The sequence below is a fragment of the Lepidochelys kempii genome, chromosome 9, assembly GCF_965140265.1.
Source record: "Lepidochelys kempii isolate rLepKem1 chromosome 9, rLepKem1.hap2, whole genome shotgun sequence".
Classification (NCBI taxonomy): Eukaryota; Metazoa; Chordata; order Testudines; family Cheloniidae; genus Lepidochelys; species Lepidochelys kempii.
Genome location: NC_133264.1, coordinates 96124412 through 96151958, shown reverse-complemented (window position 1 = coordinate 96151958; position 27547 = coordinate 96124412). Strand labels below are relative to the sequence as shown.

The 27547-nt window shown below is 43.4% G+C and overlaps 1 protein-coding gene across 5 annotated transcripts in view; it reads right to left on the bottom strand.

The window, feature by feature from the left end:
* The window catches only part of MCF2 (MCF.2 cell line derived transforming sequence), a 96496-nt gene that overhangs the window by 31241 nt on the left and 37708 nt on the right, over window positions 1-27547 (bottom strand). For 4 of the 5 annotated variants that reach the window (XM_073358421.1, XM_073358422.1, XM_073358418.1 and 1 more), the window contains 11 exons: window positions 27185-27304; window positions 26317-26433; window positions 24189-24338; window positions 18099-18223; window positions 17448-17562; window positions 16332-16451; window positions 15009-15200; window positions 10991-11182; window positions 10675-10846; window positions 2551-2639; window positions 1055-1143 (listed from right to left, as the gene is read on the bottom strand). In XM_073358421.1, the coding sequence (XP_073214522.1) occupies window positions 1055-1143; window positions 2551-2639; window positions 10675-10846; window positions 10991-11182; window positions 15009-15200; window positions 16332-16451; window positions 17448-17562; window positions 18099-18223; window positions 24189-24338; window positions 26317-26433; window positions 27185-27304 (1481 nt within the window). The remainder of the gene's footprint in view (window positions 1-1054; window positions 1144-2550; window positions 2640-10674; window positions 10847-10990; window positions 11183-15008; window positions 15201-16331; window positions 16452-17447; window positions 17563-18098; window positions 18224-24188; window positions 24339-26316; window positions 26434-27184; window positions 27305-27547) is intronic. The other variant, XM_073358419.1, reaches the window with a different exon arrangement.

The following is a 27547-nucleotide window of genomic DNA, read 5'->3' as shown; positions in this document are numbered from 1 at the left end:
GACAACGCTTTTCCATGTGAACAGCTCCTTCAAATTCTTTAAAAGCACCAAGGCTGTGCTCACATCCAAAGAGCAGCTTGGTATATCTTAGTAACTTTAAACTCTTGCCTATTCCCTAGGACTCTTCCAAGTTGTGCTACCAGGAGTCTGTCAGCTTGATGCACACTTAAGTAGTATATATAAACTGACTTTCCCTAATCATTTTCATATGGGCAATAAAAAAAAAATTGGAAGCCAAATCTATGAACAGGACACACAGAAGCCTGAATAAACCAGCACATGACCAAACTAAATGGTGAAAACTGGTGGAAAACACTGTACACCTGAGGTGCAGAAAGATAAAGAAAGAATAAAAACATGTTCAAGCCATGGCCCAGCCTCCATCCCGAACATGTGCCAGATCATACAGGGAGAGAGAAATTTAACAATGTCCTCAGCATTCCGGGGCCATCTCGGCTCAGCTGCTTGAGTGGACAGACATGTCATATTAGTGGAGGTTCGTTGTTCCTACAGCAGCAAACTCGAGACTGCTTGTCTGTCTCATTCTAGGTCGTACCCCTACAACAAAGCCAAACTGGGAAGTTTTAGCTTTGATGGTGGATCTAACAGAAGGATCAAATTGTTAAGGATACTGGGCTTCTCTTTCAGGACATTTGTTCAAGTGTTTTGCTCAGATGTGAAAACCTGCACTTGTGTTCTATTCACAGACCTTCCCTTTGCTCTCCCTTGCCATGAAACAATCTTTTACAAAGAGCTCCATGAGTCCCCTCTTAATCACTCGTTTCCCATATTTATTTAAGCTACATTGGCACATGCACTTTATTGGTGAGTTTTGATTTTTTACACACCAGCCAAGAGAATTGTTGCACTGAAAATTCCTTTTCCATTGATAATAGAGTGCATTTTGAGGATAAGAGTCACCTAATAATTACTATAGTCTTCCTCCTTTTGTGATGTTTCCAACAGAGGTTCTGATTTTGCACTAAGCAGATCTTCTGAACACAAGATAGTCTACATCAGGTTCTACTAGGACGATATATGAAACAAAACATACCCTTTTAGTGTATCTAAGTTGTCTTCACTTTCTGAAAGAAAAGACTGCAAGGAATTCCTTTTTTCTTGATAGTCATGCATTACTTCAATCTAGAATGGAAATGGTACGTATTAGAGAGGGCGCAAGAGATGGATATGCTTGAGCTAATATCAATCAGCTCAGTTTCTGAAATAAACACAAGAACCTCTGAGGAAGATTTCCTGGATAAGGATGAGATATGCTGAACAGCGGAACTTCCTTGCAGTATAGGAGAGCTAAAATTAAAAATGACATACTGCGTAAGGAGCTGTCAAACTTTCTCCCAGAAATTCCTTGGCTAGGTTACTGTCTAAAAATATTGGTTACTTCCTTTTTGGGAATCGGGTTGTTTGTTTGGTTCTGTGTCTGTACAGTGCTGAGCACAAGAAGCTCCTGGCCCATGACCGGGCCTCCTAGATTCTATGATAATACAAATAATAATACTCAATTTCATAATCTACAAATAAATATGTAAGGGCATTATGAGAGAATTTCAGAGTCACTGTGAAGGCCTGATTAACCTATGCACTGAAGAACGTGCCGAACTTTAAAGGGACTTGGACACGTGCTTAGGTGCTTTGCTGAATTGGGGCCTTAGTGGTGACTAATCTTGAATTTCCTATTTCATGAGTAATTTAGACAAATACAGGTAAATGATCAGGATATTGTAATACAATTGTACAAAATGTACTAGGTACCATATATGTGCAAAGGCCATAGGCAACTATAAGTTATAATGTATACGAAAAATCAGATAAATTGATACCTACATAAATAGATTACATATTAAAGTAATAGTTACATAGCAGCTAGAATTACAAATGCCAAATGAACTAAGAATTGCAACAGTGTGTTATATACTGGTAATAAATACCTAACATTTATTTCAATATTATCTCTGCTATTAAGCAAAACAAGAAACTCCATTAGTTCCCCATCCTTCCCCTCCCCCGCCCTTTAGAATATTAGCTTTCTGATAAGGACACAAGCAACAGGCTTCAATCCTACAGATGTTAAATTATTTAAAAGCCCAAATCCTTGACAGGTATACTTTATGCATCCTTCTTGAATAAAGCTGATTGCAGAATTAAAAAGAAAGAGCCAAATGACATTAGTTTTTCCAACTCTTAAAACAGTTGCGAGGAGAGGGGCATTAGAGTTTTGTTTCTAGTCTTCAAAGCATTGAAGATTCCTGAAGGAAGGATTATTTCCTTAATTGATCTCATTGTTATACCAGGCCTAAAACAGGAAATCGATAAAGAAACGTGATTTTTGGCCCCAATCCAGGAAAACTCTCGGGCATGTACTTAACTTGTAAGCATGAATAGTCCCATTGAAGTCAATCAGGGTGTGAGTAAAAAAGGATGCAAAACATCTCACCCAAAAAAACCTGAATCTAAATTCTATCAATCCCTGGAAAAATATGATTTCAGATCTTGCCATGTAAAACCCATTCAAGGTTCACTAACAATTTTTACCTTACGAGAGTTGAGAGATTTTCTTGACGTTTTCTTCCCAGGGAGAGAGATGTCAAATGAAAACTTCAAACCGGAATTAAAATCCATGCCTTAGATAGAAAAATGCACAATTACACAATGTAAAACAGTAACCAAGGAAGCATTGCAGGAAGAGATTAAAAAGTGAGATCATCTGCATAAACGTAAATGATCCAGAGAGTATATAATCAGTTAAAATTAAAGCTAAACGCAGACCCAATACACTCCTAATTGAAAAAAAAATACCTTAGACTTATCAAACAATTTTGTTATGAAAAGGGGAATAAAAGCAATCGATCATTAGGCCGTAAAATAAAAGCTCATTGGGCACAAAGAAACATCTCTCCAAGTAGGGGATATTGTAACTAACATAATCAGTGAAGCCTCTGTAAATTATAAGGAGCTATACCTTTCTAATAACCTGTCTGAAGAAATACCACCTATTGTGATTAGATTAGAAAAGCTGTGAGGCTCGTCTGCTATAAGTTGGCTCCTTTGACTCCAATGCAGCTATTCTGACTCACACCAGCTGCAGCACTAACCTATAATGTTCAGTTATAACCAAGAATCAGACAATTTTGTCTGAAGAGATAAGTCTGAAGATGAATAACATGAAGGATGCCCGACAGATGTCCAGCTGAGTCTTATAAAATCTTTAAAAAGAGATGCTTGGCTCCATCAATTGACAGGACTGGTACTTAAATCAAACAGGACCTGTTCCTTTGATATGTCCAGAGTTAACGGACAGCTCCAGACTCTATTATTCTGGTCATCCTCAAACGTGGGGAAAATCTTTCATGATGTGATGCCTATAGACCTATAATGTTTTTAAACCACAAGGATAAATGGCTGGCTACGGTATTGCTATTTTTTTCTTGATTATTAAAGAAAATACACCAAGTCTTTCCATTTACTTCCATAGGCTTTGTGAGAGATATGTTAGACATGCTTTGTATAAGGAAGACAGCCTGTAGATAATTTAGGGAGCCTTACTAATCTCTATTAGGATTGATTCAATCAACAGTTCTAGGGTGAAATCCTGGGCCCACTCAAGTGAAGGTAAAACTCCCATTAACTTCAGTGGAGCCAGGATTTCACCCTTTGTGTTTTAGCACCATTAAAGCATTTGATAGGGTTGAATGGAGATGCCTTGAAATGGCAATAGAAAAAATTGGAATTAAACCACAGCTGGAAGGACTGAGGGCTTGTGTGCTATTACTACGACAGAAGAATGTTCAAATGGAAGCAGATGAGAGAGATACACAGGACCCGCGCGAGTTTACTTTAATTTATATTATCTCACAATATCAGAGCAATTCCAAGTGACTAAGGGCCATCTCTCCCCCTCTCACTGGCAAGACGACACAGGAGGAGGGGAAGATTCCATCTGAAACAGTGTCTGTGGTGGAAGGGACTTAGGAGCAGTGGATTTTTGAAGCTGTGTTGCCTCCCAGCCCTTGCGCTCCTCAGTACAGAAAAATAACAGCATTCCCTTCTGCAATGAGATATGAGCTAGGATAAGGGATAACTTCACACTCTACTGCTGTCCCATTTACCCCTTGCAGCAAGGCTGTGGCAGGAGCTGCATTACTACAGGCTGGATCCCACCAAGCCTGCAGAACAGCAGCTACAGAAGGACCCCAGACAAAGGTACTGAATCTCTGAGCTGCATTACCGACTGCCCACATTCCGAGCAGAAATCCAGGGGCAAAGTAAAAGGAGAGTGCCACAGAAAACAACATCTCCGCCCCACCCATCCCGCTGGCCACCCTGCCCTCAAGCTCTCTCAGAATGGGGCACAGTGCTACAAAGGCTCCTACCGCTAAAGTCAATCTAAAATGATGGCGCTTTTGTCTCAAAGGAACAGAATCATTTTCTATCTCATCTATCACCAGTAAGACAGGAAGCAGAGTCTTGCGGTCACAGGAGATACGGAGTTCATTCCTGACTCTCAGCCAGAGAGGTATTAGTGTCTCCCCCAATGACAATGTCTACACCTCTCTGGCTATGCCTACATGCATTTTGGAGCGAGCAGAAGCCAACCTCCCAGCCTGGGTTGACAGACTTGGTACGCTCTAACAGAAGGCGTCTAGACAGCGCTTTGAAGTCACAGCTCAGGCTGGAGTTCAAGCTCTGAAACCTAGGGCCAGGGGTGGGTTTCACAGTCTGAGCTCCAGCCCAAGCCTCAACTTGAAAGCAGTGACCACACAGCTCTTTTTAGAGCACTTGCGTGAGCCCTGCTACCTTAGTCTGTTGACCCAGGCTGGAAGCACGCTCCCGTACGCTCCAAAAACACTGTGTCGACATACCCTCTGTGCCTTCTTTCCCCAAAAACAAAATGAGGAAGATAATACTGTCCTTTTCCCCACCCTTTGGCCATTTTGATTTAGTTGGGATTGGTCCTGCTCTGGGCAGGAGGTTGGACTGGATGGCCTCGAGTCCCTTCCAACTCTGTTATTCTATGATTTACATTGGAAGCTGTTTGGGATAAGGCCTCTCTCTTACTACGCATACATGCCGTGCACATCATAATGGGGCCTCAATCTCTCTTGCGGTCCACAGGTGCTACCTGAATACAAATAATTAGTAATTGTCAATATATGAAATGACAATTTTAAAGTCTCTCACTAGTAGGAGGAAATGTTGATGTTTGGGGGAAAGCAGGTACTTGATCATTGTGTGACTTGTTATAAGAAGGGCTGTACGCAATTTTGAGACCAAATAAAATAAAAATTCCTAAGACTTGTAATCTTCACACGTGTTAAAAATCATAGAATAAGTCAGCACAGGCAAAAATAAAGCAACATTAATGAAAGATTCTTTTCAATAGGGAAAACCTTAATGTTGCAGATGAGAGTATAAAAGGGAGCTGGAGCTAGGTTATTTAAAATTTTGAATAGTATTTATACAAAAGAACCACCTTTTGTAAAGCAATGAGCAAAAGATGTAGGGAGAAAAATGGATGCAGAGGAACAGATATGGAGAGAAGGCTTCTCGTCTTCAAAATGTGCTGTTACAAAATAAAATTATTACAAATTACTATTTCAGTGATTACTTTTATACTAGTTAGATTGAAAAGGACTTCAACCGCAAAGGGTGACTGCTGGAGAGAAGGTGGGGAATACATACCTGAAGCATCAAAAAAGTTAACAATAGAGCCATTAATAAATATGGTTGACCAAAGGACCCGTCTCACTGTTGAGACTTCCATTGAAGATCAATGATGATATTTCAAAACAAACGACGCTGATTAAACACAGATGTTCTGTTGCAAGTCATCGGAAGAAAACATATCCTCCAATGGCAATATTGTGTTGCAATTTAAAAATGGGGCAATGAAGGTGCAAGAAAAGTATTTTAAACACTGGTTCCCTTTTACTGAATTTGCGGGAGGACGGTGGGGAAATCATTCTCCAGCAATTGAGCCTCCATATTTACACTCATGTTTTTTAAAAATGAAAAAGGTAGAAATTACTGTAACACATTCAGCAAAATTCCTACTTTTTAAAAGTAGGATACTTTCTCTCTCTAAGTGTTATTTGGATTGATACGCACAAGGAGGACAGTAGCTTGTACCATTATAGACAACCAGAACATTAAGGGTCAGCGAAAAGGTCCCTCCAGTGACTCCTGTTGGTCAGAAGCCCATTATCATCTTCTTATCATTCTCCTGGGCTGTGGCTTAGCCACTGTAATGCAGCCCACAAATGCCACTGGCAAGACAGAGTGAACTTCCCTTTGCTTTTAGAAGTGAGGCTCGGCATTGAAGAGCAAACATATAAATGGCCCTGTGGCACTCTAAACTTATTTGACTTTCAATGGTTTCCATATCTTAGATGCACTTTTTACAAGTCAAGCTTTTTCTTCCCTAACTGCCAGCTCTGCAAATTCAGCCAGCACTCTGAGAATCAAGATGGATCCTTTATCCATCACAAAAGGTCCTGCAGGCCAAATTATACCCCATGGCACATGCGACATCTGTGCATCTCCTCTATCTTCATATCATGCCCTTTGTACACCTGTGCTAACTAGCTAGACAGCTGTAACTGATTGGAACTATGTCAACAATTCTGTCGATGATGCATGAGAGGGAAACGAATCCAGTTCCTGCCCTCTTAGTTGTGTTGATTCAGCAGGACTATCAGGAGAGAATCACGGTCAAACTGATTTTTGTGGTTAAGTTTAGCAGATAGGACTGAATACACACAGGGACAAAATGAGTTGAGTGCGTCTAGGTGTCATGGTTAGATTGGTAATTTTCAAACCTGAACTGCACCTTAAAAGGAGCTGGTCAAAAGCCACAGATGAAAAACATTGCAATTTGACGATAAAATTCCATCCTTGTGCCTCCTCCTCTGTACCAATACAATAAGTTGGACATGTTGTCCTTAACTTTACCTTACCTTGCTCTTGTTTGAAATACACCCTTAACTGGCAACATTTTGAAATCTTCATTCCTAAACTGCAGTTGTAAAATGTGTACTCCTCAGCTGTGCCTACATAGCACACATCTGCATGTGCACGACATATATTTGCATGTCTGCGAGGTTCTTGTGAGTATAACTATCCCCTTTACACAGGCAAAGACTCTTTCGTACATATTTTGCAGGAACAGACGCACGTATGTGAGTATCTCCTAAATAGCACTGAGCAACCTCAACTCTCATTGACAGCAGTGGGAGACTCCACTGAAACTGGAAGGTGCTCAGGACCATCCTGTATTCTGTGTCTGCGACTCAGGTGGCAAAGTTTGAAAATACAGCCCTTAACGTTACTTTATTACAGAGCCATAACATTATTGCACTTTACTGCACTTCAGTATACGGTACTACATTATTTTATGATTTACAATTTTTCAAAAGTAGTTTTAAAAATAGACCTGCCTCCCAACAGAGAGACTTCAAAACCAGGGCAAAGATGAAAGGAGAAAGTCCCTACCCTCTTAAAAAAAAAAGAAAGAAAAGAGCACAAAAAAGTGTGCTTCCCAGTAGCTTGCTTTCAATCTGTGCCATGGTGTCTGCAGAACTCTAAGCACGCTCAGTGCATCCCAGGACGGATCTTTGACACAAGATATCCCACCAGTTCAGATACAGCCATTCTGATGTTTCACTGTCAAAGGGAGACCTTTCCAAAAGGATCTCCGGCAGCATGTCTCCAAAAGAAGTGCCTTTCATCTTTTCACCCTTTGCTGACTGTGCTCACTTCCAGATGCTTGTTTGCATCTTTCAGGGTTAAGATTATGGAGGGTACCTGTCCATTACGACTGATTTCATGCCTTTAAAATGTACAATGTTTAAGGGAACAGCATCAAATACATCCAGTCAGATACCCACTGTGATGGTGTGAGACTCAGGGTCCAGGCATCCCCAGGGTAGAACAGGGGTTTGAACCCCAAAGAATAAGCTGTATACAATGTTACTATGCTTTACAAATATGTGAATAAGGTCTTTTATGAAAGCCTGTCATGTTCTGAACTTGATGGTCATGATGAGATAGTCATACAGACTGTGGTTATGCATTTATGTGTATATATGAATTTATTTCTTTGTGCTCCTAATTTGCGCTGCAGCTTTCAGCTCCCGCTCACAGGAGGGCGGTAAGTAGTCAGGCAGGAATGGCCTCCCCAACCAGATGAGATGAGCCCTAAGCACCTACCACTGTATAACCCAGGCAAAGACAAATGATGGGCCGCTAGAGTTAATGGGAAAACACTGAAACAACTTGAAACTGAAAAGAAACCCCCGGTCCTGGAAACTAAGAAAGGCGGGGTGTGGGTTCCCCACTTTGAATTTCTACAGTGACTGAAGGGAAAAAAAACCCTAAAAACCCTTTTTAAAGGGGAAGGGGTTTGAAGTGAAACCGATTCAGAAACTGAGGACAACATCAAAGTGGGAAGCTGTCTTTGAACCCTGGATCCCCCCTACAATTAGGGAGTATGCTGAGAAACTGTTCAAGGGCAATTGGTGTGACAGAAAAGGGATTTTTCTCTCATTTGAAAGGGTACATCCTGAAGATGCTTCTTTATGTTTATTGTCCCCGTAGCTTGTATGTGTTTGCTTCCCTTGCTATTTCGTCTTTGAAACCGTGGTTTTCCCATTAAATTAACTTCTTGTTTATTTTTACCCCAAGCAGGTCCCTGGTGTGCAAACTGCATGGAGTTTGTGTGCCAAAGCAAGCGGACTGGTTTCACACCTTCATGGGTGACAAACCAGAGAGGAAAAGTCTACATGTCTGGTCATTAGGAACTCAGGATGATGGATTTGGGGAGACTTGGGGCTGAAAGGGCCATTAGGGTCACCCTCCCAGGACCAAGCAGGCTGGTGGAAGCTGGGGTGAGAGCTTTATGGTTATGGGCTGGCTCCTGATGTCAGGAATGTGAACCGCAGCAGATTAGCATTCAAGTACCCAAGGTCACAGGGCAGGCGGTGACAGAACCCTTTACTAGTGTGAATGATCCCAAAACATCACAGATAGCTACAGGTCACACAATTTGCCCTAATCTTTAAGGCAAAGTTCTCTCTTTATCACTCTCCTGTTTCCGCCGACGATGGAACATTAAGAAATAGTCACAACTCTTTGATTTTAAAGAGCCATCACAATACTGTTGATGAGTAATGCTGGAGAGGCAGTGCTTGAAAAGGGACTGGACAGAGGTCAGGAGACCTGAGGCTATTCTCAACGCTGACATGTGTGAGACCTTGGGCACGTCACTTCACCGCTCTCTTACTGTGTTTCCTCTCCCATCTTTGCCTGCCCTGTTTATTTACTGGATAAACTCTCCAGAGTGAGGAGCATTTCTTAACATGTGCATATCCAGAGCCTAGCCCAACAGGGTTCTGATCTCAGCTGAGGGCTCTAAGGTACTGCCATAACATACCCAATATCATAATAAATCATTAACGATCATGGCTCAGCGTTCACTTCTCACTCCCTGTCACTAACTGGCCTGGGCCAGGGAAGCTAATGATCCAACCAGCAGACCAAATTCGGTGATGAATCCTGAGGCACATTGTGCATATGCTAAGAAAAATGATCCTCGTGTAGATCATAAATGATTGATTAATTGTCTTATATAGTCAAACCACTGAACATTACCTTGGACAACTTGTTTATACTGGTATATAAACTTTTTTCCCTAACAAGTATTTAATTTCATCATTTAAACTAACACCGGGCCAAATACTGTTCTGGGCAGAACATTCATGGACCTTTATTTCCCAGGATTTGGCTTTTTGTTATTCCATAATAAGGGCTTAAGAGAGGAATTTTTAAATGACACTAAGGAAGTTAAGCGCCCTACTCCCTTTCAATTTCAGTGGGATCTGGGTGACTAATTTCCTTAGGCTCCTGCAAAACGTCAGCCAAAATCTGTGTCAGTGCATCTCTACATATATTGACGAGATTGCTAACTGAGGACTTCTTGACATAGAAAATAAATCTGTTCAGGTGTTTTAATAGGTTCTTGTCCTTTTCCCATGTAACACTAATTTCACTTCCAATTGAGCACTGCAGGCTGTCTGATGGGACAGTGTGGGGAAGTCTGCACTGCGTCTTTCAGGATAAATACCAGGCAACCAATCCCAGCCAAACCAGCTTGAACGTCAAAAATGAACTGAGAAAAACTGCATCAGCTTGTCTAGACAGACAGACGGAGAAAATATTGCACCCGTTCTCATGCAGCCTTTTCACAACTGAAATAAAAACTGTAAGAAACTTGAAGGCTCCAAAACTTCAAGGAGCTCAAGAGTTTTCAATATCTCACAGCTCTACTTATAACTATATTGTGCTTATGAAGCTAAAACATTCCATACAATAGAAGAGACCAACATAAACTTAAATACGACAGGGATCTTTGTCCCATCTATGCACCACATGGGGGACTTCTAGACATACGTTACTTACCCATTAATCGGAGAGTCAAGCCCAAAACTTGAGAGGTAATAATCTCCTAAGCATTGATATATACATTGATATAGTAATTTTACATCAGCCCATAAAGTCTAGTTTATTTCTTAAAACTACACTTAGACTTATTCTTTCATAGCTCAGAGCAAAATGAACAAAACTGAACGTTTTAAGATGCCAGAAACTTAAAAATACTTTTACCGTGTTTGGGAGAGAATAAAGGAGATTTTGATCTTGGTGGGTTTTCTGGTCGAGGGGCTACTAACTGAACAGGCCGGACTTGTTTATCCACCAGCTTTTTGAAGCAAGTTTGCCGATTCTCAAACATAGTTCGAACGTTTTCAAGCTTGATCTGGACTGACTGTATCTGGTCCTGCGGAGTGCGAATAAGACAACCATAAGCAAATTATTATTATTATTATTAGGCACTTTTGTCACTGTAACAGAGACAGTACAAAGGCTGGCGATATTGCAATTGTATTATTATTATTTTTAAAAGAGGACAGAGGTATCTTACCTTTATTTCAGGTGTTAAAACAGATTCAAAGTCATAGCACAGGACTTGAGGATCATAGTTTAAGTACAGCAAAGAACTTTCAAGAAATTTGTCTATATCCTCAAGAGCTTTCTGAGCACCTTCTTTAGACTGGCATTTATCCATTGGCTGATTAGCTAGAAGATTAGCCCCTTCATCACAGCACTCGAGGGCCTGATAAAAGTGTAACACAAATAAGGAGTAAACAGATCAGTGAGCTGAAACCTCCAGTTAACCGAAGTATAAATGAAAAATATTCATCACCCATTAATTCAGCATTCACTTCATCTGTTTTTCAATCTGGAGAAAACCAAAAAGCTAATTAGCTTTATGAGAAGTCCAATCAACTCTCTTGCATTCTGATAATAGGAAGTCGGGCCTTAAATTTCTGGAGAATGGCTAGCATTGCCAGCCAAAGTCTGCTCTCAGCTACACAGGTGCAAAGTCACTGGTATGGCACTGACATAAAAGTAGAATTTGGTACATGACTCTTCCCGTATTATCTTGCTCTGAAAGTAAACATGGCAAAATGAACAAGAAGATCAGCCATTAATGTGTTTAGTGACTAACTAGTTTGGCTAAAAACTGACTAAAAAGTTGGGCTCAACATAGAGTTTGAGTTGTGATGAATAGCTCACATCATTGTGTCCATATTTTTATAACGAGGAGCTTAATAGCAGCAGTTTACAGTTTTATACCTATAATATTATATAAATAACATCTGAAAGTTCGAAGCATGCCACTTAATTACTGTAAGTACACTGTGAAACTCATTGCCACAAGGTGATATTGCGATGACTGAGAACGGAATAGGTTTTTTTAAAGGATCAGACTTTTATATAGTCAATGAGATTGTCCAGAATTACTTTAATAAGCACTTAGAAAACAAGGGCAGAAGCCAACCTCTAACTGAGGGGTTAACTAGAAACGTCTGTTCTGGGCAAGTTATTCCACAGCTGCCCACTTCCTGTCCCTTTCTCTGAAGAATCTGGTACTGGCCGCTCTCTCAGACAAGATACTGGACTAGATGGGCCACTGGTCTGATCTGGCAATGCCTATGTTCCTATATAATCCTGTGCCCAGTCAGATTAGTGCTATACTGAAGTGGAGTGGATGGAGAAAAAACACGTTCCCTTGATGAAAAATGTGGCAGATACTGAGTCAGAAAGGATGGTCACAAGTTTGCTACTTCATTGACTCAAGTTCATTTCAGTTGTGTCTTCTAGCCAAATTGCCATGATTGTCTCTGAAACGTCAATGCTAATTAAGATATTAACAAGCATTGTAGCTACAGGACTCCATTTGCATGCAAGCAAACAGATGTTTTATTTACCCACCAACACGTCATCTTATTTTATAATCAATTATGCTGCTTCTCCTCAAATTACTGAGAGAGAGCAAGCACGAGCGAGCTGGAGTATATCATCAGGTGTTCTCTCTATTCCAGTGAGTCAAAGCCTCAAAGAGGAAAGCTAACATGTTAGGTTGCATCACTAATACAAGCATGAGTACCAACAAGACCGTTATGTCACATGAACATTGCTTTTGTGATGTTGGCCACTTGAACGGACTCAATTTTATGGCCACAGAACCCTCGAAGAATAAACAGGGTGACTTTTGGCACCATTCTTATTTCCCAGGAGAGCGCAATTTTGGGCAACTGCTGCCCCAAGGCACGCTTAGGTGGTGGTTCCACTGAATTGTATCTTGTCTCCTTATTTTCCAACACAACTCTGAAGCCATTGCAATGGTTAGTGAGGAAGCAAAGGCTAAGTTTTTTTCAGTATGCAGATGACACCCAATTCTGTATCTCTCTCTGTCTCCTCTGATCATGCCAATGCTGTCAAATGCCCCACCCAGTATTTGGTATGACGGTGGCATGGATGAGGCCTAGCTGGCTGCATTTCAGTCTGGATAAGAGTGTGGGGATATTTGTAGGTTGAGAACTGTGTCTGTCCCTTTAATTGAGGGTGTGTGCCCGCCTTTTGTAACCAGAGACTGGGAGGACTGTTTGAGACCTGGGACATTAGCTACGGTTGGCCGATCACAAAAAAGCTGTATCAAGGAAGGACGTTGTGACGGCTATAACAATATCCTGGACAAACCTTATGGAACGACATTAAACCTTAGTGAATCAAGTTAACTGCCTTTGGGGTCCACTCTATTGAAAATCCAAATGTTTGTGGATTATTGTAGGATTGTATGGAACTTCTTAAGGAGCAAAAAGCCTTAATGCAGTACTTGGGAGTTAACATGAACTCCCCCATTTTGGCGGGGAAAGGCCCAGATTTCTTGGCCTTTATGCACACTTCAGGGCCAATCTGTTTGTGCAGGTGTCTGGAGAGGGAGAGATGGGACTTTGTAGTCTTTGTGGATGGGGAAATCCAACAATTCCTGTGAAGCTCTATAACTAACTGTTTTGGTTCTCTGGATTTTGGGTGATGGATCTACAAAAACATGAGATCACCAGTTTCCTCTCCTGTGACTACAGCTAGATTCATAGTTAGTTCTACAGGTAAATAGACTGTGATGCTGGCAGACCAGTTGCCAGCTCATGCCAAGGCCCCAGGACTCAGTGAACACTGAAAAATGCACAGCTGGAAACCAGTCTGGCTTACCTGTGGGCTAGGACAGTTAAAAGAGACAATAGTGTTAGAAGAATGAGTTCAGGATTTATGGCATGCTTGTAGGATGCTGCATGTATTAATCCTACTTAAAATCTCTGTATCCCATGTTAGAAGGTAATGTTGAAATGTTTGCTCTGTAACTATAAAAATGTTTGCGAAGACGGTAAACCCCCAGAGTCAGGGGAGAAGCATTACCCAGTGTGAAATATGCGTCTATCACAAGAGGTGTTATCTCCTGCCCATCAGCAGGGACTATTCAATCCAGTGGGCCATTGTGGAATGATGATTTAATAGTTTGCTTCCCCCACATCTGTGAAGAGGAGAGGTGCCCAAGGCCTCATCCCATCACAGCCCGAACGCTGGGGGAAGAAAATAAAGATCCCTTTTAATGAGAATTTATTATTCCTTTGCTGCTTGAACTCTGAGAGGCGAGGATTTGTATGCATAAGCAAGGAGTCCCCAACTGTTTAGCTTGGGTTAGCCCTAAAGGATATACAGAATGTGCTTACTTTAGAAGTTGCTATTACCTGTGGAAACCCGACTAACCCATTTGTGTGTGCACGCTTACCTGCTTTAACCTTGTAAATAATTCTCATTTCTTTTTCTTAGTTAGTAAATCCCTACTTTACTACAGGACTGGCTACACCTAATGATATACTCCAGCTTGCTCGTGCTCTCTCTCTCTCTGGTGTGAGATCTAAGTGCGTATCAACCTAGGGTAAGTGACTGGTTCTTTGGAACTGGGAGTAACCAGACTATTTTGTGATTTTGGTGTAAAGTGGCCATTTATCACGGAGGCAAGATAGATCGGAAGGCACAAGGGGAAAGTCTGTGACTCCATGGTAAGGCCGTACAGTGCCTGAGGAGTTTACACTTGTTACTGGGTTGATGAACTTCTAAGTATAGAGCTCACAACCAGCTGGGGGTTTGTGCCTTGCTTCCTAACAGTCTGCCCTAAGGCTGGTATTCTCACTTGTGAGCCACTCCAGACAGCGTGACATGAACCATCAGAAACAACACTAAGAACTACATATGGAGATCACATGGGGAATGATTAGAGGGGGCTGCTAGAGAGTAGATTCAAGTACAACCAGACCCACTTGGGTGTACCACAGGGCATGAACCTGGAAGCTTCAACCCGAAAATCATACCGAGCTAGCCATGGTAGCTATGTGTTAACCCCTTGTGTGGCTCAGCCACTAGAGAAGGACAAAGAGGCACTCTGTCCTAGTGCAAGTTATATAAGCAGAATATTTTCACCACAAGATGTGCATTGCAAGCGGGATGCTTGCAGCCAGGGTGTCCGTCTGCAGGAGATCCACACAGAGAGGTTAAACAGCCACTCCCCAGTGCACCATTGTTCTGACGGTTACCTGCTGCAGGCGGGTGTGCAGATCTAAGGTCATCTGGAGCTGTACGCGCTTCCTCTTGATCTCCTCCGACAGGACGTCAGAATGGTGCCGCAGCTCATTGCACTGCTGACAGATTAAGCTGAGTGCGTAATGATGATTTGCCGCTAGCTGGTGCCCATGTAATATCACCACCTGCGCTTTCCCTACCAGGTCCTTTCGTAAAGACAAAGCAATGGAGGGGATTACACACTTGTTTGGATCATGCCATCAAGACGAAACATAGAAACATTTATCAGTATTAACTTGCACCTAACAATTTCATCTGTTCTCACCTACCAAATCCATACCACTTGAAATGGGTAAAAGAGCTTCAGCATGCGGCATCCACCTCTGAAAACAGGGCACCCACAGCCGGGGATGGGCAGCTTTTAATGTCTTTGTACCATTCAAAAGGATAAGCAACAACCACCTCCACAACCTGGCTGGCCTACCAGTGCATGGCCAGAGCTACCTCGGATATTGTACCGTCATTTCCAGAAATATTGTCCTCAAAGGTGGTTAACAGCCAGCTTTGGCAACTGCTCTGCCTTCTCCCATGTGGGCCCTCCCCTGGGACCCCTTCCCCAACATTCCCTATCTGCCAGGCCTCATTTTATTCCTTCAAGCTTCAGCTTAAGCACACCCTTCTTTCAAATGGCCCACAAGCCCTAAGCCTTTCCACAGAGTCATATTAACTAGGAGAGTTAGGCACCCAATTCTCTTACATGCCTTTGAAAATCCCAGCCTACATATATGTCTGTAGGCATGCATGCCTATCACACATAGTATATATCACTATACAAAAAGCATGCAATCGGCAAGACTCCCAGCAAACTTCACCGCTCCTATCCCTCTCCTTTTTGTCACATCTCCTATTCTTCACCTATGTGTTGCCTACTTAAATTGCCAACACTTTAGGCCAGGGACTTGTCTTGCCTCTTCACTGGTAAGTGAGCACCTATGGAACACGGGTTACCAAATAATGACATTTATTAAATAAATAACTGTTCCCCCAGATCTGCAGCCCCCTGGTCTTCACTATGGACAGACTTATCTGTGCTGGATTTTGTGGTGGTTCAGTGATTTATTTGGTCTAGGAGAACCACGTTCATTGCCATAGGGTTTTCATTGTGTTCTGAATGAAGTTCCACAGAGGTGAAAGACTAGTGAAATCAATACCTGCTTGTAGCCACCTACTGATGAGTTACAAGAAAGTCAGGCCATTTCAGACAGGTAGTTCTGGCACTCTCAGAAAGCGCCTATAATGTTTCATTGGTACATCTAGCATTTGAAAGATTATCTCACCTGAGCCATTCCATCTAAGTTACCCAAGTCTTTGAGCCTTAGTTTCACCTGAGCCACGCTATCTCCAGTATCAGGCAGTTCCGCTTGCTGACCCATTAAAAATTCAATGGCACTCTGGAGCTAAAAATAAGACGACAACAATTGCAAAAGGATACAAGTTATAAGCACAAAATTATTCTCAAACCAAAAGCTCATCCCATTATAGTTAAGGTTGCTAAGTGAGACATCTCAAACTGAAAGAACATTCAGCTAAAAAAACATCCCAAAGCCTGGAAATCATCAGTTAAGTCTATCCATGGGCAGGTCTAGACCTAACAAACTGAACCAGCACAGCTGCACCAAGGGAAGATATTCCAGCACTGACGGGGGAGCTTCTCCCATTGACATAATTAATCCACCTCCCCGAGAGGCAGTAGTTATGTCAGGGGGAGAAGCTCTCCTGCCAACATAGCACTAGCGACAGAGAGGATTAGGTCAATAGAATTATGTCGCTCAGGGGTGTAGCCTAGGTATTATACAGTATCATCCCTTTTTGCTTCAAGCGGCCAAGTTTGGAGCCCTGAGAGTGTCCCAGTTTGGAAACAAAACTGACCAGAGTCTGGTATTTTCTGTGAAGCAATCTTGTTTATTTACAAGGGATGTACAAAATCCTACTTCTCCGAATGCAAGAGGAACTAAAACCAAAAGGAGATATTTTCTTTGCTTACAGCCTCAATCCTCTTTACCAGCAACAGACCCAGAAGCCCCCTCTCTAGCTTCTTCTGGGTTCTGTGCTTGTCCAGGCTCTCTCCCAGTCGGTCTTACTTCAGCTGGTCTTGTCTCTCTTTCTGGTGTTTGCACACACACACACAAAACAGTTCTACCAATCAAAGCCCCAGCCCCTGCGTTTTAAAACCCTTGGATTACAGTATTCAGCTGCTACTCAGCATTTCCATGTGCCTGTTGTTTTGGGTGCTCCTGTCATTGTTTCAGCAGCCTGGTTATAATGCCTTCTTTACATTTATTCTGAATGGAAGGCAGCAACCATGGCTGTGCCTGACAGGACAATAGGATAGTGCCCAAAATCTCTTTTTAGGACTCCCATTTCTGTGGGGGGAAGGATCAGTCTCTTCATACCTCTTGAAAACTTTGCTCAAACTTCCACAGTTGTAAATACTGCTCCATTTTTAGTTGATGTTTTTCCCAGAAGCCATCAAAAGCGGTTTCCATCTCATGCAACTGAGCAAGTAACCTGAACAAGAATGAAAAAGGACGAGACCAAAAAAAAAAAAAAAAAGAGTTGGCCAATACAGGATTATGGGAGATGGGACCACCCGGCAAAGTTCTGACCCAGAGTCCCCTCTACTTTATGGAGTTTTGAATCTGGGCTTTCAATTCAGGGCCCCTCTCTAATGATAACTCATTAGATGTGTATCTAAACGACTGCGTGCAGATCTCAAAAGAACCTTACAAACATCATTAAGGCAGACAATAGCCATGCGAGGTAGGTATAAAACTGCTTCTATTTTATCTTTCTAATCTATGATGTCTAAGGGACTTGTCACTGAGGATGCAAAGCCCCTTCCTCCCAAACAGAATCACAGCAAGGTTAAATCACTTGCAAAAGCAAGTCAGTGGTACAGATAGGAACAGCACCCATGATGGTATCATTGTACTGACCACTGCTGCCATGGAAAGTGCATGCATGGCTTAATACATGAGAAGTCTTATTTTAGTCTATCTTGAGAGTTCCCATTCGAAATCAAACAAGCAGCACGGTGCACTCACCGATTCACAGTTTCCCAGTCTCCGGGCCTGTCGTGGTGTTGTTTCTGACTACGTTCGTTGGCATTGGGCTCTTCTAAACTACTTAACAGCACGTTTCCTTCTTTTGTTACTACTGTAATATCTCCCTGCACAAATATAGGACACTACTGGTTAGTTTATTCTCAGACACGGTCAGGCTCCACAGTGATGCGCTTGCGCAAGTCAATTCATTTCTCTGGGTCTCCATGTCCCCATCTGTAAAATGGGGATGTCAGCACCTACAGGGGAATAATGCTTTAACAGCATTGGATGGGAAAGCACTATAAAAGTGTTATTATATAGTGGTTAATAAAGATTATAGAGTGCAGGATATTAGATAGACTAGGTATAAACAGCTGGCGTACTGAATTAATATTGCTCCAGGTAGTATATTGCATTTTTCAGTCAAGGTCAATATCATAGGAAGAACAAACATCCCCACTATGTGCTGGCTGCACACAGAACTTGAGACTGTGATCGTCCGACAGCATGCCCCAGAGTCTCTACAACCAAATGTTTGCCAGCGTGTTCATTATAAACTCATTGGAAGTGGATTCAAACTAAAAATTTGGTATTTGAGTTTCAGCTGAAAAATTTCACTCTACATCAGGTTCAGCCCAAGAGCAAGTGTTTTCTTTGTTTATTTTCACATGGGACGCAACAGCTGGGGCAGGGCTGGAGATGCTAAGAGAGTAGGAAAAACTGCGGTGGGCGTTGAACTGGGCTGAAAGGCACATCTCAGGAAGTAAAACAGAAAACGGAAGACGGGCTAGTCAACATGGGGAAACTGTCTGGCAGAACTCCAGAGGCATAATTAAACGGCTATAGCTATGCTGGTATAACTGCCCATGAGGACACACTAATCTGAAATAAAAGGGACTCCCGGTATTGCAAGGTAAGCTATCCTGTTAACAAGGCTGGGTTCCAGCAGACCACCCCAAAGCGAAGGGGCTCTCACACAGCACGCTCTGCTGGCAACTCCTTTACGTGTGGCATGAGGGTGCATTGCAGTGGGTTGCTCCCATTTATCAATATTACTTCATATTACTTCTCTTACCGGTGGAGTAATGTTGCCAGCAAAGTTGAGGGGGACACAGACCCTCCGACTGCTACAAGCCCTCCTCATCCCCCAGCAGTGCAAGTGCCCTCCTTCCTCCTATGCCCTGCTGCCAATAAGGGTCTCAGTACCTCGCGCCTCAATCATTCGCTCACTGGCGCTTCCCCAGATAGCAGCTTCACTCCCTCTCCCACCAGACCCCTCAAATCCCTTCCCCCCCACCCCTACTAATACCCTTTCCTCCCAAAAAAACACCTCATCTTCCCCTCTCCCCCAGCTTTCTTCCGCAAGACCCATTCCTGAGCCTGCATCTCCCCACTGCCAAGTTTGAGCCACTCAAGTATAGGTCCATCACCACACCACTTCACCCCAGCCTGTCACTCCCCACAATTCCCCACCCCAGGGACCCCCTCTCCCATCTTGTGTCCTCTGAAGGCTGCCCCCTGGCTGATTCCTCCTTCCCCTCAGCTCCAAATCTCCTTCATGGGGAGTGTGGGGGGAAATGAAGGGGGACAGGGACCAGGGCTTGTCTGCCTGCCAGGGGGACTGCTCTGCATACAGAGGATGGGGGCTGCAGCTCCAGAAATCAGCCTCTGGTCTCCCCAGCAGAGCAGCCCCTAGTAACAGAAGCAATGCCAAGCTGCGCTATGCAATGAACTCAGACGGCTACCTTCTCCCCACCATCTCGCTGCATCCCTCCCTGCCCTCCCCTCCATGGAGGGGCTGAAATTGGGGGTGGGGGAAGGGAAGAAAGAACAGGGTTTTCCATTCAAGTTAGAGGTTTGGAGGAGATTCCTCCCTCCCTTTCCCTCTTAAAATGATACCCACGTCTATTAGAGTAGCACCTCCGACCTGGTCTGCACCTTGAACTTAGGTTGACGACCTAGCAACGTCGCTCGATGCAGTGAAAACCTTCATGCCCTGTGCGGCGTAGCTAGGTCACTCTAACCTCCACTGTCGACCCAGCTAGGTCGATGTGTCACTGCAGTGCTTGTAGCATAGACCTACTCCCACCTGACATTAGGGCTTCATTGCGCTAGGTGCTGTTCATACACATAGGGCAAGATAGTCCCTGCCTCAAAAAGCTTCCAGGGTAAACTTTTAAATCACTAGGCCCCATAACTACGGGTGCACAAGGTCCTGCAACAGCACAAGAGTTATGCACCAGGCCCATTTACCTTCTGCCCTTCTAGCTATGACCCAATTATACCACCAAAGGCATTTGGCTGGGAATATCGCACCATGCAACTTCCCTCTGAAGGCCAACTCTTGTCCAAGAAAGAGCCTTTCACGGCTGTGACTGGACCCCGTCTTGCCTCCTTGGCGTGGCAATGCAAAGTACCACCTGATACTGTCAGCCCAACCCGCGCAGCTGTGTTTGTTGATTAATGGGAAACGCCGGGGCATGAGAACAGTGCAGTTGCACACCGTTGTGTGTGATGCTCCTGGATATTTCTTCTTTCTATAGGAAGGAGCAGCAGGATCATCATGGGAGGGAGGGGGGAGATTAAAAAGCAGCTAGTCTCACACTTCCTTCAGAAGTATGCCTGGCTGGATTAGCGTATACATAGACAACAAGCTAAAGTATCTCAAGGGACTGGTTTATTTACAGGGGGTGGGAGCAGATCCATCATTTGATTCTGTGCATTTCACCGGCCTTACTATGTTAAAAGAACAGAACAGATTTGATTTGTATCCCACGCTTTCTTCCACACTTATTGTTTATATTATTGTAGTGCCTAAGGGCTCCAGTCATGGACCAGAACCCCATTGTGCTAGGTGCTGTACAGACACAGTGTGACAGACAGTCCCTGCCCCAAGGAGCTTACTATCTAAATAGAGCAGGCATCACCGGGTAGGAGAAGCAGTAGAGAACACAAGCAGCGTGAACACTGCGAGAGTAGCAAATGTCATGTTAGTTCCACTTTGGTTCAGGGGGGCGGAGGGGGAGGGGAAGGGTTACTTAGGAGGGAATCAGCTAAATGGAAAGAAAGGGGTAAGGAAGGAGGGTGAGGGGGCCAGGCCAAGGCAGAAGAGGGTTAGAGGGGCAGGTGTGGCGTGACGTTGAGCTGAAGAGACCATGAGGGAGGGCCAGGTGGACCAAACAGCCAATCAGAGCACATGAAGTGCAAACTGTTGGAATGTGTTAGTATCACTTGGCACTTGATTGATGTGACCTAGGACAAAAGTTCTGACCACGTTTGATACTTCAGTAATCCAGGAAACACGAAAGGGAAGAGGAATTACGCAGCATGCTTTAGGCAAGAGACAGCTGCTACTTTACCCTCTCATGTTTAGCTCTCCAGAGACCTAAAGTCTCCTTTTGTTTCAGACAATTCCATTACACGGGAAGATGCTGTAACCCAAGCACCAAAAGCAACTGAACGGGTGTTAAATATGATTTTTCCCCTTCCAGTATATCAAAGGGGTTAATTTCTTAGTTAGCGTGCTTAATTAGTTTTGCTCTTTTTCTCATTACCTTTAGGACTGGCTTCTGTTCAGTATCACAGCTACACAAATGCGTAAATAGTTCTTATATGTACTCAGAAATCTCCTGCCCCAGTCTTTCAGTTGCCATGACAGCAATCTCGTATCATTATGACTGCAATCTGTGCACAATTTCTTATCGAGCTTCATCTTTCATGTTCTTGAAAACACACACACACACACACACACACACACACACACCTAGGCTACATTTTGTTCAAGAACTCACCAGCCTTTTTGATATTTTAAACTAATGAATAAGATTAAAAAAAACCAGATGATTTCAACTGAATGATTAATCTAAAGGAACATCTCAATATTTTAACTGCAAATGAAAACTCATGATCTTTTTGATTTCGCCAGAAAACAAGCAGGCATCACTGACGTGTCTATAATTTACTATCACATTTGTAACAGACACTTTCTTCACTGTCTAAGGATTTGTTCCTCAACACAAAAGGTTAAATCAAACATGAACTACAGCGCATAGCTGGCATATTACAATTGTTTCTAAAAATACAGCGATATTTCCCTATCCTGTATATATTTTATATGCACCTATGTATACATACACAGAGCACATTTTGGTTGCCATTGTGTGTATTTCTAATTGGGAGCTTTCTATAAAGACAATGCCATAGGAATGACATAACATGATATATATAAATTATACAAACGTTACCAGATTAACCCATTGCACTCTCGTGCAAATACAGGACCTAATCCTATATTACATATTATTAGCCCTACTGAATGCATGAGCAATCTAACAGGCAGGTTGTTGGCATTGGTCTGAGGCTCCTGCCTCCAGTGCTGGAGGTAGGTTGCGGGTTCAAATCCACAGGAGCACTTGGCCAATTACTCTTAAAGCACAAATTTTAATGGTGAGAGTAAATTAACCATTGGAACAATTAACCATGGGTCATGGTGGATTCTCCATCAACAACAATTTTTATATCAAGATTGGGCATTATTCTAAAAGATCTGTTCTAGGAATTCTTTTGCGCACATTCTATGGCCTGTGTTATATAGGCAGTCAGGCTAGATGATCACAGTGGTTCCTTCTGGCCTTCGAATCTCTGAACTGAAGTTAAGGCTTTCAGAACTATACCCAGTCTGGCCTCTCACATATGCAGCAGTATCAAAAACAACAGCTTGGTTGGCAGCTGCTGTACCCAAAATCCTTGTGTAAGCATATAATATTTTAATCATAATCTCAAATAAGTAAAATATATCTTTAAATATTAAAGAAACAAGAAAAGAAGAGTTCTGCCAAAAAGTACAGGAAGGCTTTCGTGCTTTGCCAATGACAAATGGGGAGGAAGAAGAGAAGAAGTTTAAAGAAAGTTCCATTATGGCAGTGGAGGGAATAGCTAGCGGCACTCAATAATGTATAGCTGGGAGCAGGTTACATATTAGAGGCCGGGTGTGGGCAAAGCCTGGAGGGGTGGCTGTTTACGAGCAAAGCAGTGTAAAAGGGATCTCAGGCTGGAGAGCTGAGGGGACACGGCTGGAGAGCTGAGGGGACACAGTTGTTCAGGTAGGGTGACCAGGTGTCCGGTTTTCAACCAGGGAACCCTGGCGGCTCCGGTCAGCACTGGCAACTGGGCCAATAAAAGTCCAGTCGGCGGTGCTGCGGGACTAAGGCAGGCTAGTCCCTACCTGTCCTAGCACCGCACTGTGCCCCGGAAGCAGCCAGCAGGTCTGGCTCCTAGGCTGGGTGGGGGTGGGGGTCATGGGGCTCTGCACTCTGCTCCTGCCCCGAACACCGGTTCTGCACTCCCATTTGATTTATATAAAACAAGGGGGCTCACATTAAGATAAAGCTCACATCATGGGTAACAAAATCCGTAGTATATTCTCTCAATATATTTACACCTACACATTCACTGCCTCCTCTCAAACCAAGGGACCCTTCCTGAAGTCACTGGGAGAACAGAATTTGCCCCATAGTATCTGTGAATCTGCAATCACATTCATAAGAGGTATGCCGCTCTAGGGCAAAATTATCCTTCAAATCTATCCCACTTTTCTGCTCTCTTTATATGTGCAAAACTCCCATTGATGTCAGTGGGAGATTGGCATTGTGTTCACCCTGCATATGCCAAATTTGGGTACTATCAAGCAGATCCACGAGGGAAGCATTGCACTTGGACTTGACAAAGCCTTCCATAGTTCTTTCCTGGAAGACACGCTGTAGGAGAAGAGTGTGATGCACATTCAAGAATGGGCAAGAATTGCTTTGTTTCTCGAGCTCTGACACCTACATGGCTATCAAATAACCAGCTAGGAGCAGAGAGTTTCCTGGATGTTGGCATGGCAATTGTTTGAATGGATGAAAGGCAAATATAGATGTAACATACAGAGATAGGTATAGTTTATTTTAACGGTCATAATAGACACACACGCATATGGGGGAGGGGGAGAGAGAGAGAGAGAGAGAGAACAAACAGTCAGTCAAACCACAGAAGTCCGACCTTGCAGTAGGACACTGACTTATTATAGAGCTGAGTTTCTGAGTAGCATACCTTGAGCTGACAATACTTTTCTGTGCGCAAAGCCAGGATGCGCTCAATTGAATACGTGTCATCTGGTAGCTCTGTTTCTGCCAGCTCTGTGCCGAAAGATTGTAACATCTGTGCAATTTCCTTCACTGTTAGTGCAAAACTCTCAATAGCCTGGTGGAAGACAATGATTTCAACAGCTTATCAGGATAGTCTAAGAGCTCATCAAAAAATGCACTAAGGGCCGTGCTGAGATTTTCAGATGAGCCTAAGGGAGTTAGGCACACCCCAACCCATTGAAATTCAATGGGAGTTGGGCAATTAACTCTTAAAGCTCATTTGAGCTTAAAGCAGCTCAAACCCTGCTCATATTAGAGTCAATGGGAGTTTTGCCATTAGTTTCAAAGTAGCTGCGAAGTTTATGTATTTTAATCCTTGTACAATAGTAAGATTTAAGCCGGGGGTTCTCAAACTTCATTGGACTGCGACTCCCTTCTGACAACAAAAATTACTACCTGATCCCAGGAGCGGGGACCGAAGCCTGAGCCTGCCCCAGTCCCACTGCCCTGGGTGTGGGGGCCAAAGCCAAACCCTGAGCTCCACCGCCTCGAAGGGAAGGGGTCAAAAATCGAAGCCTAGTGGCTTCAGTCCCAGCCAAGGGGCCTGTAACCTGAGTCTTGCACCCAGGGCTGAATCCCTCAGGCTTTGGCTTCGGCCCTGAGCCCCAGCAAGTCTAAGTCAGCCCTGGCGACCTCGTTAAAATGGGGTCACGATCCACGTGGGGGTCCAATGGGAAAAAAGGAGATCAACCTTTTTTCGGTCTCATTTTTTAAATTATGCTCAGTAGGCTACGTTATAAACACCTTTTTGCTTAACAATGTGCTCTCAGTAATTCTTGCCGCCAGGTGCAGAACGTGAAGGAGAGGCTTGTGGCCCCGATCCTGCAATGAGCTCCATGTAGATACAGAGGCCTGCCCTTGCGGCTCTCATTCCAGGATTATAGCCATAAGCAATAATTCGGTGCAATTTTCATCAGCATTTTGAGCGGTCCGGATAATAATTAGCAGAACAGCCTACCATAGCTGTGTGAGCAGACAGTCCATTGAAATCAAAGGGTGCTGCATAGAAATTTATGGCAGGATATAGCTCAGAGAAAGCATGGAGGCCAAAGTCATAGAAAAATGGCAATATGAAAGAGTTGCACGTGCAAGGAACAAACACCCTTATTCAATTACTTTAATCCACAAGCAAAGAAAAACGCACAATATTTGTCATTTTAAACCAATGGGACAAAAGGAGATGATCTCTGTATCTGCTGTGAAGAGAATTTTACAATGGTTTTAAAGCGATGAGGGGCCTAAGGAAGTTAGTTGCCCATCTCCTATAGAAATTCTGTGCCTAATTCCCTTGGAGTCCTTTGCAAATCCTAGTCAATAAGCAATGGTTAAAGCGCACCGGGTCATGTACCTGGGAAATCACAATTTAAGAAGCCAGCTGGGTCGCTGAGGGGAGCATGTTTGTTGTATAGCCTGAGGGGGGCAAACCTCTCTGATTCGCTGCTTTCCTCACTTGAATACCACCTAGGCAAGAGCAGCCAATCAGAGTTGTGCGGAACTCTGAGCCCCGCCCCTCAGAAGCTGACACCATTCACACAGGAGGGGAGCAGAAGGAACCCAGCAGTTCAAGGCAGGTCTGGCTCCTTCCTCTCCCTTCCTCTGAGCAACAGGATTGCTCCTCTTCCTCACTGGGAAGGCACAGAAAGGACCCTGCTGGCCTAGGAGAAGGGGGTGAAGAATGCCTGAGCTGCAGGAAGAGCAGAGGTGAGGTGGGGGGCAATCGGGGGATGGAAATTGATGGAGGGATGTGTCAGGGGGACAGGTAGATGAGGGGGCAATGACAGACAGACAGACAGACAGACAGACAGACAGACAGACAGACAATCTCCCTTCTTTCAGATCCCTTTAAGCACTGCCAATAACTTGAGCTACACAAAGGTCTTGATCGTGCAGGGCGCTAACTAGGGAATCGAGGGTGTTCATCACCTCCCAGGAGGGTTTTAGTGGGGGGCGGCAGCTCTCAGCACTTTGCAGAATCAGGCCCTGCTTGAGCTAGGCTTTACACAGAGTAACCCCATATAAGCGGCGCTACGTACAGTTCTGAAGATAACCCATTCGCTATGACGGTATTCCAAGGTGCCCCCGAACTCCGGAGTTAACTGCTTCTCATCAATATACATCAGCAAATCACTGACTGAGCTCAGCATAACCACCTAGGAACAAAGAAACATCATTAATTGATTCATTGCAGCTTCTTCACAATTATCATACAAATCACGCCTGCAAAACTTCATGTACTAATCTCTATTATACAAACTAATTGGGGACTGAAGAGATTCATAAAATTGAACATCTCAAAACCACAGTAAGTACAGTGCATAAGTTGCAGTGTTGTACAGTGCATCAAATTTCTTCTCATCTTTCAAGCCACTGCAAAACGATTTCCAGGCATCAAAATATGAAGGGATGTTGGTTTGTTCTTCACTGACAGTATTCATTATGTGCTCATTTATTTTTATGTAAGGAAAAAATGGTTTAGATAACTTGTCGTTCGTTAGATTGGTATTCTTAAAATCAAGACTCTACTGTATTTACAACATTGGCTTTTGCACCAATTATTTCTTTATGGCACGCCTTCATTTTACATGCAGCTGAGGTCAAATTTGTATTTATCAATTACGGGCTAACAAAACATACGCTTATTTTAGAATATATAGATATTCGCTTTTGTTCACATAAAATGAGTTGACCCAACTTTTTCTGATAGGATAGCTCAGTGGTTTGGCCTGTGTCTGTGTGGGTTGGCCACTGGCCTGCTAAACCCAGGGTTGTCAGTTCAGTCCTTGAGGGGGCCATTGCGGATTGGTCCTGCTTTGAGCAGGGGGTTGGACTTGACAACCTCCTGAGGTCCCTTCTAACCCTGATATTCTATGATTACATCATGCACAGCTGAAATACTCATACCGGTAATTTGAGTAGAAAATCCTCCTGACTGAAGCGAAATCCAATGTCAGTGAAAGTGCGCTGGAAAAACCCAGTGGGACGTAGAACCATCACTAGCTGCAGGTTCCCAGGGAAGGAGGCCTGCAGGAAAACATGGCAGATGATCAACATGGGCATTCAACTGGTGAAAATTCAGACGAGACTCAATTGCAAAAGTGGGTCAAAATTCAAAGCCTACTTTTCAAGCAATTCTTACTATTTCTTTGTGCTCATCCATGATTCACTCACCCCTCCTTACTTTAACTGTTGCTCTTTGGCAGATGAAAATGCTGGATTTGAAACATTCCATAAAATGTTCTACCAAGAAATGAGTCATAGCTGTGA